A 12,446-nucleotide genomic window follows, 5' to 3' on the forward strand; every position below is an offset into this window, starting at 1 on the left:
TGAGTCATCTCTCGAGCCCTTGTGTGTTTATTTTTATGCCAACATCATTCTACTTTGATTTCTGTAGCTTTATTATAGATTTTGAAAATAAGTAGTACACATTGCTCACAGTAGAGGTTGGATAAATCCTAAATTGATGTGTTTTAATTTCAAGTGACCAAGGAAATCCTGAAACATATGAATATAATTATAATGTACTGCATTGTTAGATTTTCCTAGAGCTTAAGAGACACAAGGTGATATTTTTCATTCATGATATTAGGGTATTAGAAAAGTTTTTTAAAAAAATCTGTTTTACTACTACATTTTTTCAACAGACTCAAGCTGTTAGATTTTTTTTTTTACATGTGAAGAGCAAAGTGTTTTTATTTCTGTAACAAGGCAAAATGTATGTCTTGACTCGACTGATACATATTCACATAGAACCTTTTCTTCTATCCACAACCCAACACATGGGCGGCTCCACGGGAACGACCACGACCGTCTCATGGAGCAGACTAGATTACTATTTCCAAAGTTTATTCCAATCCATTTCTTCTTTTATATTCCAAAACATCTTCATTATGTTGATTGATGAGATAAGCCCACGGGAAACCAGAGGTGACCAAGGACAGCCCAACTTTCAGCCAGTTAGGTTTAGCATGCACCGGCTCCTTGACATAGAACTTTGACCGTGTTGAAGTGCAGTTTGGGAGCCGTGTGGAGGCCATCTTGCTCCCAAGCTGTTGATTTTTTACTGTCAAGTCAGCCTCTGGTGGCTAGGTGTAGGGACTACTGTACCATGACAGTTGCTTCTGGGAAATTAACTGTGACCTCAGAGCATCAAAAGATCAGATAGAAGAACGAACTTTTGTGTTACCTGTATGTGTCATCTTTGATGTAGTGTTAGTATCCAAATTAGTGACAATTGTTCTGTTAACAAGATTGACTGATAGATAGGTTTAATCACTTATGCATCCTGCATGGCAAGATCTTGATAAATCTGTGTTTTGATTAATTGTAAAGTGGTTATTTTGGGATAATACATTAAGATCATTAGATTCTACTTCTACAACTTTTTATTTTTACCACCACCACCACCACCACCACCACCACCATCACCACCACCACCAACAGGATTTTAAAGAAGGTAATCTCCATGCTCATTTCATTACCCCCAAACTTTCTTTGTGTGTGCATATAATATATACAAAGTACTAATCCCTTTCTTAGACCCCCCCATAAAGCGGTACAGGAAACTTTGGCTTAATTACTTGACAACAAAACTCCTCAAATTTTGGATTAGATTTAATTGTCTAAAATTTTGTTTTATTGAAATGATGCATACATACATAGAAGTAAAAAAAAAACATTTTAAAGCCAGCTTCTCTTCAAAATGAACATACTGAATTAGTCATCTATTTTGAACATAATTCTGATATGCACGTATAATATTCACTTCTACAGAGTGCATCCATTTCCTCACTGACTCCAGCTTCAGCAGAGCAGTATTCATCACATGTTGGCAAGAGAGTTGCTCAATGCTCACCTGCAACAATGCTGTTGCTCTTTCTATTCAATGCCTTAATTTGGTGAGATTTCACAGGTTCTAATGCCCCTTAGCTCATGTTCTAAGCTATTAAAATCAGTTGATTATAAATGCTTATATGATGGTAATTTATATTGTGGCCGCAAGTCTGCCTGTTGTCTTTTGCTTGGACAGGGACCATCCCAAACACTGACAAAGGCCATGAGCCCAGCAGCAGATTATTTGGGTATTTGAATTTCAAATTTTACTTTCTATTTTTTCCTGTTTTCTGTTAAGATACATCCCCATTTTCTTTTTAAAACTCTATTTGCACTTGGCACAGTGCTGATTAATTTGAAAGCATTATGATATTTTATCATATTTTGCATATAGCTTATAAGCATTTCCCTGTGTCATTCCATGTGAAGTTTCTGCTAAATCAAGTCTTTAAGCTATAGCAGACGCTTGCTTAAAATTTGTAGAGATTATTTTTTCCCTCAGGATTTTTTGCAAGACATTCTTTACTTCCTTATTCCTTAAGCTGTAGATGAAAGGGTTTAGCAAGGGAACGACTACTGTAAACAAAATAGCAGCTGGTATATCCTTCTCACCTTCCTCTAGCAAATTTGGTCTAATGTACATGAAGAAAAGAGATCCATAGAATAGTGAAACAGACAGGAAGTGAGATGCACAGGTGGAGAAGGCTTTGGCCCTTCCCTCTTTGGATTTCATCTGGAAAATTGTAAAAACGATGTAACTGTAAGACACGAGGACACTACCTATTGTGAAGACTTGAATTGAGCCTGAAAAGACAAACAGCACAAGCTCATTGACATAGGGGTCAACGCAGGAGAGTCTGTACAAAGGCAGAATGTCACAATAAAAGTGGTTGATTTGATTAGATCCACAGAATGCGAGTCTCAATAGTAGCCCTACATGAATCATGGAATGCAGGTTTCCAGCTACAAAGGCCCCTGTGGTCATCTGAAGGCAGAGCTTCTTGGACATCATGGTGTGGTACTGCAGTGGGTTGCATATGGCCACATAGCGGTCATAAGCCATCGCTGCCAGAAGGAAGCAGTCTGCGGTTTCAACAGTGCAAAGAAAATAAAACTGTGCCATGCATTCGTACAGAGAAATTATTCTGTCTTTGGCAAAAAAGTTGCTCAACATTTTAGGGGTAATAGCACAGGCTATAACAAGAATCTACAAGAGCCAAGTTGCCCAGAAAGATGTACATCGGGGTATGAAGAGAACGCTCTTTGGAAATCAGAATCATCAGGCCCATATTCCCTACCATGGTGACCAGGTAGATGACAAAGAATACCACAAACAGAAGGGCCTTCATTTCTGGATGGTCTGTAAACCCTGTAAGGATAAACTCACGTTTCATGGTGTGATTTTCTTCAACCATTCTGAAACAAACAAACAAAAAGAGCTGGGAAATAAAGTACTAGTTTATTGTTTGCCTCAGATATCATTTAGCTCTCTTTGCTTCAAAGGAGGAGATGCATCTTGGATAGCACCTTTGTAAGTCAACTGGACTTGAGTTGCGGGCCTAATTCATAGCGTAATTTATATTTTTCTTTGCAGGGCTAGAGATTGAGCCCAGTGCGTTGTACATGCTAGGGAAGTGGCTTTACCACCAAGACACATTCCTTGTTTAAGTTATTCCTTTCACACCTATTTATTAAATACCATTCCATCACATTTGCAAAAAAAAAAAAAAAAAAAACCCTTCATATTAGATTCACATAGGTTGCATTTTATTTATTATTAGGACAAAACCCTCTCGGGAAGATTGCTTTATAACCTTATTATATAACTAATATCATTGCTCCAAACAAATTCAACAACAGTACTAGCTAAGGATGTTGCTTAGAAGACTGTATCATTGTTACAGTATTGATAGCAGCACTATGCACAGTATCTAGATGGTGGAAAGAATCCAGATATGCATGGGCAGATGAATGGATAGGTTATGTGAACACAAAAAAATTTAGAATATTAGTCATTCTTATAAAGGAGTAGGAATATTGACATATTAACAACATAGGTAAAATTTAATGCTAAATGAAGGAAGGCAGACAAAAATGGATGGACACATTTGGTAATTTTACCTAAGTGAGTCACCTACAGGAGAAAAATTCAGAGAGAGAGAGAGATGTGTAATTTTTCAGGGAGCTTGGAAGAGGCATTTCCAGTTTAATGAATATCCACTTTCTGTTTGGGAAGACAGAACATTGCAGCTGAGTGGTGGTGACCATTGCACAAAGTAAATGCACCTAATGCAATGAAACTACACAGTTACGTAGGCTGCAGTGGTAAATTACATGCTATGTGTAATACACCACAAAACCTATATGTTCTTAGTCATTTTCTCTCATTCATAACTTTTCTACTTATCATGTTATTGGAGCATACACTAAAAATAAGACGGTTCAGGGAAAAGGCTATATTTACAAGGCATTTTCTTCTGAAGACTGGGATGCAGAGTCATATGGGCGACCCAGGGAGGAAAGCAAGAGAGCAAGAGAGAGACTGAGAGTAAGCAGTGAGATTCAAAGAGTAGTAGGAGACAGTGTCTCTCTCTCTCTCTCACACACACACACACACACACACACACACACTCACACACACTCACACACACACACACACACACACATACTCTCACACACACACTCACACACACTCACACACACACACTCACACACACACTCACACACACACACACTCACACACACTCACACTCACACACACACATACTCACACACACACTCACACACACACACTCACACACACACTCTCACACACACTCACACACTCACACACACACTCACACACACACTCACACACACACTCACACACACACACTCACACACACACTCTCACACACACACTCACACAGAGAGGCGAGAGGGAGGTGTGGTGTAATAAGGACTGTTGTAGGACTTCCAGCTTATTTTTAATATCACTTACACTTGCAATGTAAAAACATTCAAGTTTTATGTGTACAAATAAACGTAAATGATATCAGAAGATATTTGAAAAATTCTAAGGGTGGTAATTGATAAATTCCGGTAAACTTATCACTCATGAATTGTCAAAATAAATGAATTTGTTAAGGTTCTTTTCTATGTCAAACATACAAAATAGAGGATTGTTGGAAAATAGATAATTGGCACTAACACTAATAATGTTTTAATAAATCAGAAACAATTGATTTCTGTACTAGCGACACATCACTTGAAACAGTGGCATGAGTTTAATCATTTTGCCTATTGAAACATCGAGATTTTTTAAAAAAGAGAGATAATATTTGAGATCTGCACAATATGGAATGGAAACTTAGTTGCATTTCTGAAAATTGGTAGAATCCTTGGAAAATTGTTTAGTTGCAGAAGGATGAAATGCTTAAATGTTTATACCCTTTGAGTATTAGTGATGAATCTGTCTGAAAGATAAAAAAGTGCGAATTTATTAGTAGTGAGAATAGCATTACAACTAAGTGGTATGCAGAATTATGAAATGTCAGTCACCCATGCGATGGCATATTATAAAGTCACTGCCAGGAAAATGTATTTCAGTGATAAGATAGACAAAATAGGGGAAGAATAAAACAGTGTTTTATATATACTATAATCATAATCTCCAAATAAATACATAAGCAACTATAGAAATGCAGCATGAAAAAATCAAAATGTTAATATTAGTTTTTTTATGCAATGAAAATTGCAATTTATTATTTTTCCCCTTTTCAAATTCTCTATAGTAACCATTACTTTAAAAATCGGGGGGAAACCCATTTGTTAACAAATAATTGTGATACCCTGATAGCTGCAGTATTCTGTAACTTTGACAAGTCTACAGTAACTTTTGAGGAGCTGCTAGTGTTTTCGGCACGTCACAATTTTTTGGTGGATGAGCTCACAGCAGAGCCAATGAGCAGGTGCCTGCTGTGACAATGGCATTGGCAGTTAAGTAATAACTTACAGACACCCTTGTTACCATGCTATTTCTTGGTTGTATGGTTCTTGTGCTTATTAGAAATTCACAGCATTTCATAGCTTCCTGTTTACATTACATTAGCTTAATATTTATTGGGCATTTACTCCGTGCTATGAATTTTCTTTGGGTGGCTGCTTGATCCTATGCGGCATTTCCATAGGAACAGAGACTTGGAGAGTTACTGACCATAGCTGTACTCTAGACTCAGGGACAGAGAAGTTCTGCAGCAGCAGAGGGAGGGCTCCTAGTTTTTGATTTGTTGAAAATATTTCTGACCTTTAAATCTTAGATGAAGATGAAACCCTCAGGGAACATTACTGAAAAGGAATGAATTAAAAATTAACATATATTTTAATTTGAATGATTTTCCCACTAAATATATTTTTGTGCCACCTTAAATTCATCGAATATGATTTTATCCAACTTTCAAATTGATAACAATTGATAAAAAATAAATTTTACATCATTACTTGTCTAAGAATCCTAAGATAAGCTAGAAAGCTATCTGAAATTTCAATGAGAATTGAAAAAAAATCTGATATAAAATTAGTCCTTTCATATACAACTTGTTTAATAGACATAGGAAATACCCTGAACAAAAAATTAAATGCCATTCGGGAAGATGGGAGTACAATTTTATTTTAAAATAATCTAAAAACATTACAAATATATTTTTATATTATTATAAAAATACCATTGCATTTTGATAAATTTGGGCTTTCTTGAGTTCAGAAGTGACACAAGTGAGGGGTGATTATTTGTCTAGTATTTAAACAAAAGAAAGAGAATCTTAACATCTTAAAATCGAGAAATTCAAATGGGAAGGAAAGAAAACTAACTCAGAGAATGGCATGTTTTGAGGTGCTAATATTTCTAGAAAAGTGCATTTAAAATTCTCACCTGGGTTTCTCTGATGAGAAATTTTAGATGCCCGTTATTTGCCTGATGTCCTTTTAAAGAAGGTCTGACAGTAAATCTCGGTTCACTTGGCTATTTAGGAGACTATGTATGCCTGTCATTGGTAGAGAATTATTAAAATATTCAAAATAACTCTAAGGAGATTTACTTGGCATTGACATCAGAGCGTGGCCTAAGAGACCCAATCTTCTGAACTCTGTATCCAAACTAAATTGGCGTAATTACATATATCCTTTGAGACATAGCAAGGAAGATGCATACCTACCTCAGCCAATTTAAAAGACTCAAAAAATTAATTTAAGTGTGTGCTCTTCACCATTTTGAATTAAAAATAACAAGGCAAAACTCCTACTTGGTCAGCAGCAATCTCTCTGTGAAAGCTGAAATGGAATTAGGGTTGCTGCCTCTGAGAGGAAAAAGACAGGCATGAGCAGAGGTTGGACCTTTCTTTTTTTTCTTTTTTCTTTTTATTTACCTCCTTTAAGTGGCAAAATGCAATTTCTGAGTATTCTCTGAAGCCATATAGCCTTAATACTTTTACTTATTCACAAAAATAACTGCTAATTTGGCTTCAAATCAGACGCAGCACCTTGAAAACCCTTTTCCTCCAGTCCTCACTTCGTCTTCCTCACCATTTAGTGTTGATTCCTTGCTGTCCTCTAATCTCAAATTGCACTTCTTTTTTTGTTAACTACTGAGGTGGTGAGCTGAACACCACTATTAGAAATACCTGGAACAGTCACCTTTTCAAGTATAAATGTTTATTTTGGGCTCTTAGGTGGGAGGCTTCAGTTCATGAGTGGTTGTCATTTTTGATTCAGGTTTGTGGTGAGATGACAGCACGTCATGGCAGATGTGTGTAGCAGAACAAATTACTCACCTTGTGGCCGAGGTACAACATAATATAGCTTGGAATCTAGTATGGTAATACTTCCAGAACTGTTACATTTGCTTAGGATTTTTTTTTTTTTTTTTTTTTTTTTTGGTTATCTGGGATATTTTGTGTTTCCATATGAAGCTTGTGGGTTTTTTTTTTTTTTTTATATTTCTGTGAAAAATGCCATGGTAGTTTTGATTGGTATTATGAATATGCAAATTAACTTTTGTAGAATGGCTGTCTTCACAATGTTAATTCTACCAATCCATGAACATGGGAAGTCTTTCCATCTTCTAGTGTCTTCTTCAATATCTTCATATGCTTAAGGTTTTAACTATAGCAGTCTTTCTGTTCCTTGGTTGAGTTTATTCCTAGATGTTTTATTTATTTTTTGAGGCTATAGAGAAGGATGGTCTTTCATTATTTCTTTCTTTGCATGTTTGTTATTGGGATATAAAAAAGCTACTGTTTTCTGTAGGTTGATTTTTGTATCCTGTTTCTTTGATTAAAATATTGATCACTTGTAGAAGCTTTCTGGTGGAACTTTTGGGTCTCTGACATATAATACAATTTTATCTGCAAATAGGGATAATATGATTTCTCTTCCTATTTATGTACCTTTAATTTCTCTCTCTTGACTTATTGCTGTAGTTAGCACTTCAAGTACCACATTGGAAAGGAGTGAGGATAATGGACAGTCCCATCTCATTACTGGTATTAATGGAATTGCTTTGGATTTTTCCATTTACAGTGCTGTCATATGTGGCTTCATCTAATTCTAACCCTGAGACCATGTCAGAAGGTATTGAGGTGAAGCCTCCTCTATGGGGTGGACCACAGACGCAGACAGTTGCTATAAATAAATGTGAACCAATCAAAAAAGGTGTCTCAGAAAACATCCTATTCTTAATTTTCCTACAAGATTGGGAATTTATTTTTACTAACTTTAAAAAAATTGAATAGTCTTCATAATCAGAACTACAAATCATTTTCCATGTATTTTACTATTTATTCATGTAATTGAATAATAATTTTTTTAGTAGTGCTTATTACATACTATCATGATTATGCATTCTATTCTCATGGAATTCACTTTCTGTTAGAGGAGATAGGAAGTAGAGATAAGTATAAAAATGAGAAAAAGAGACTAAAAGCAGTAAGTACTATGCTGAAGATCATGTGATAAGAATAACTAGGACTTATTTTAGAAGAGATGAATGGAAAAAGTCTATAAGTAAAGTTGAGTAGCTAAGCTGTAATGTAACTTGTAGGAAAACAGTCATGGAAGGTTGGGGAAGATCATGTTAGGTACAGGGGGAAATGTTCAGGGAACTCCTTAATGTAGAATAAGCTACCAATGTTTGTGAAACCCATCAAGGCTGGGGAAAGTTCCTGGAGTCTGGCTTGTGTGTCAGATGGTTTGTGACTTAAAATATGAGCATTTTCTTTTCAACAAAAGAGAAGTCTTTGGAGGTTGTATTAGTTTCCCATTGTTGCTAAAACAAATTTCCACAAAACTTGTAAGCCCGAAACAATGGAAATCTGCCAAATCACATTCCTGGAATTTAGAAGTCTAAAATGGGTCCCAGCAGGCAAAAACCAAGGCATTGATAGGCTCATTCTAAGTGGAGGCTGTAGGGGAGAAGTCATATCCTTGACTTTCCCAGCTTCAGAATCTGGTCTTCCATGGCTTATGGTTCCCTTTTGTCTTCAGAGATTGTCAGCTAACATTATTCTGATATTGTATTGTTCATCTCTCCCACCTTTAATATTTAATGTACTTTATTGAGTGCATGTGGATAATTCCCCAATCTTAAGGTGACTTGATAAACTACAGCTGTCTTTTGTTCATGTTTCACGATGCATTCACAGCCTCTATGCATTTGTTAGGTTTTAGGAAAACCTCTCATGTTTTCGCCATCAGACTTAGACAGCACAGCAGAACATTTTATTTTCCCCACAGGAAACAGACACGTGAACATGGGGAGCTCGGCCACTATGATCTCAGAGTTATGGTGACATCAGTGTATATGAAGAATTATAAGAGGATGTCCTCTCTGCATCTACTCCTGTCTGCATTGGTATTGCTGTCCCAAGCCAGTTACTCGACACTGATGCTCCTTGTCCTTTTGAGCGGCTTCTAGAAATCCTTACCTACTCATAACGATGTACGTTGTGCTTTGTTACACAGAAAGAAAACTCCTTTGCTGCTACAGAACTTACCCAATTTCCAGTCTCCAAGGGTCCTCACATTTCTAATAAAGACTCCAGTGAGGACGTTCAGTTCTACTGACATTTCATTGGGTATTATTAATTTAGGTAAAGTTCCTGAGCTAAGCAGTGAAAGGTAGAATCAGTCAAGCCACACACAGGCATGGTGGCTTACTGTAAGTATAATTTCTTTCTCAAGAACAGTATACCAGGAAATTTTCAATATTTTCCACTCTGAAGTTTTATTCTTTTTTTTTTTTTTTTTTTTAGTTCCAGTGGGATTTTGGAGTTCCAGTGACATAAATTAACAAAAAGAAATCACCAAGATTTTTTTTTTAACCAACCTTCTTTTCTGAACCATGTGTAAACTCAGTAAATACTTGGGTCCATACACATGGACATACAATGTAACACATCCCACGAAAAACAGACTCCCACTGGAGCACTTGCCAGTTAAACAGAAAGCCAATTTTTATTTTCCCTAAACTATTTTAAAACTTTTTGGGATTTACTTTACACTCTGATGACAGCTTCTTCTCCCTCCTTTCATCCCAGTCCCTCCCTCTTACCTGCCCAGCCCCCTCCATTCCTCCTTTCTCTCCTTTCTTATCAGAAAAGGAGAGGCCTCCCATGAATATCAACCAGCCTTGACCTATCAAGTTCCAGCAGGACTAGGGCATCAACTCCTATTGTGGCTGGACAGGGCAGCCCAATTAAGGTAAAGGGATCCAAAGGCAGGCAGCTGAGTCAGGGGTTCCATAAGAAGACCCAGCTGCACAATTGTTACATATGTGTAGACGGCCTAGGTCTGTCCTATGCATGTTCTCTGTTTGGCCGTTCAGTCTCTGTGGGCCCCTATGGGCCCAGGTTAGCTGATTTTGTAGATTTTCTTGCGGTGTCCTTGACCTTTCTGGCTCCTTCAATCCTTCCTTCCCCTCTTCCACAGGATTTCCCCAGCTCCATCAAATGTTTGGCTGTGGGTCTCTGCACCTGTTTCCAGCAGTTGCTGGGTGAAGCCTCTCAGATGACAGTTATGCTAGGTGCCTACCTGCAAGTATAATAGAATGTCATTAATAAAGTCAGGGGTAGGCTCTCTCTTATGGCATGAATCTCAAGCTGGACCAGTCATTGGTTGGTCATTACCTCAATTTCTGATCCATCTTTACTTCTATACCTCTTTTAGACAGGACAAATTGTGGGCCGAAGGTTTTGTGGCTGGGTTCGTGTCCTAGTCCTTCCATTGGTCTTTTCTGGTTACTGGAGGTGGCCATTTCAGGTTCCATATTCCCCACTGCTAGGAGTCTTAGATAAGGTCACCATCATAGATTCCTGGGAGTTTCCATTGTCCTGGGTTTCTACCTTGCCACAGAGATGGCCCCTCACTGATTCCACTTTCCTCAGCCAGTATTCTCCGCCTTCATCCTCCTTGAAACCTCCCTCACCTAGTCTCTTCCTTCTACCCACTCTAGAGGTCTATTCTATTTCCCCTTCTCAGGAGACGTCTGTAAAAAGTGGTGAAGTGTTCACTGCCCTAGTCTTGGACTCATTTTGAGACTACTAGTGTGCTAGGGGTCCCTAATACATCAACACTGTGTGCAGTGGATCAGGACTGTTCAAGGAGCCTTAGGAGCCCTTCTCTGTGTGTCTATCTCAACACTCCCCACAGCTCACCCAATGCCACATCCAGGAAGGGGCAGAGCCAACTCTCCTGCACTTATGCCCTTAGGGCTGGCTCACCAACTCCCCCACCATCAGCGCCAACTCTACTGGGCTGCCTAGGCAAGGTGCAGGGAGGCTCTCCTGAGTGCCGCAGCCAGTGAGGGACAGCCATGCTCATGCCCTTGGCGCAGGCTCACCAGTGTCCCTGCCACCAGGGTCAATTCTACTGTGAAAGTGTTTTTATTTCCTCAGATGAGGGGATGAGTTGTGAGCTGTTCCCAAGACTTTCTAGCTCTTTCTGAACTATTGTTGATTGATTCGACTCAGTTGTTCTGCCCTAAACTTCTCTCCAAGCTGATTGATTCAAACTGGCTTCTCTTGAATTCTCACTGAATTGCTCTGCATGGCCTCAAACTAATTCTGGAAATATGTTTTAATCTTCTGGTTCATTCTCATTCTCTGTCTTGTTCTGTCTTTACCTGTGTCTAGTTTGTTCTTTCTGCAACCTATCTCTGTAAAACTGTCCTTGTAATCAACTCTCTGTAAAAAATTCTTTTCCTCTCTGCACTGTTTTTACATAGACTTTCTTTCCTGTTCCATTCTCTTGAGACATGGAGACATCTTATCTTTGACTCATTCTATCAAACCTTTTTCCAACTTGTCACTTTATTTGTCCCTCAATTAGATATCACTTTCAAATATGGCTGCTTCCTTCTGTAAACTAACCTTACCTTCATTGTTTGGGATTGAAGCTGTGCACCAAGGACCTAGAAGGTCTTTGGATGTGATCCTGAACCAGAGAACCCATGTTGCTAGTTTAAAATTCCTCTACATTACTGTGCTGCCCAGGAGAGGCACAAGACCTGCTCTCCTGAATACTACAACTGGTAAGGAATGGGGCCAGCCCTCTCACTCTCATGACCTTGGCACCAGCTTTCCTGCCTGCCTCACGTGACTAGAAGGGAGGGCATCTTTCTCTATCCCACACCTGCAGTCTCTGCAATGAGGGGCAGCTCTACTGTGCTTTCTGGGTTAGGTGCAAGGGAGGGGCACTCTCTCGAGTGCTGCAACTGGCAAGGGATGGTACAAGTTCTCCTGCTCTTATGTTTTGGGGGAGCAACTCTTCCCAGAAAGCCCAGTTGAGCTGTGGGGCCAGTTCTGCACAGCCCTCAGACATCAAGATGGCCCCAGTGGCTGCCCAGTCCATGGATATCCACTTTGCCTTTGGTGGTAACAGACCCCCACCACTACAGTGCCATGGACCCA

The 12,446-nt window shown here is 38.6% G+C and overlaps 1 protein-coding gene across 1 annotated transcript; it reads right to left on the reverse strand.

Moving 5' to 3' along the window:
* Window positions 1-1,954: 1,954 nt before the first annotated feature.
* Window positions 1,955-2,921, reverse strand: LOC127192986 (olfactory receptor 5K1-like). The gene is given in 2 exon segments (XM_051150360.1): window positions 1,955-2,698; window positions 2,700-2,921. Coding segments are annotated over 2 exon segments (966 nt in total).
* Window positions 2,922-12,446: the final 9,525 nt, after the last annotated feature.

The sequence above is a fragment of the Acomys russatus genome, chromosome 8 (genome assembly GCF_903995435.1).
Source record: "Acomys russatus chromosome 8, mAcoRus1.1, whole genome shotgun sequence".
NCBI lineage: Eukaryota > Metazoa > Chordata > Mammalia > Rodentia > Muridae > Acomys > Acomys russatus.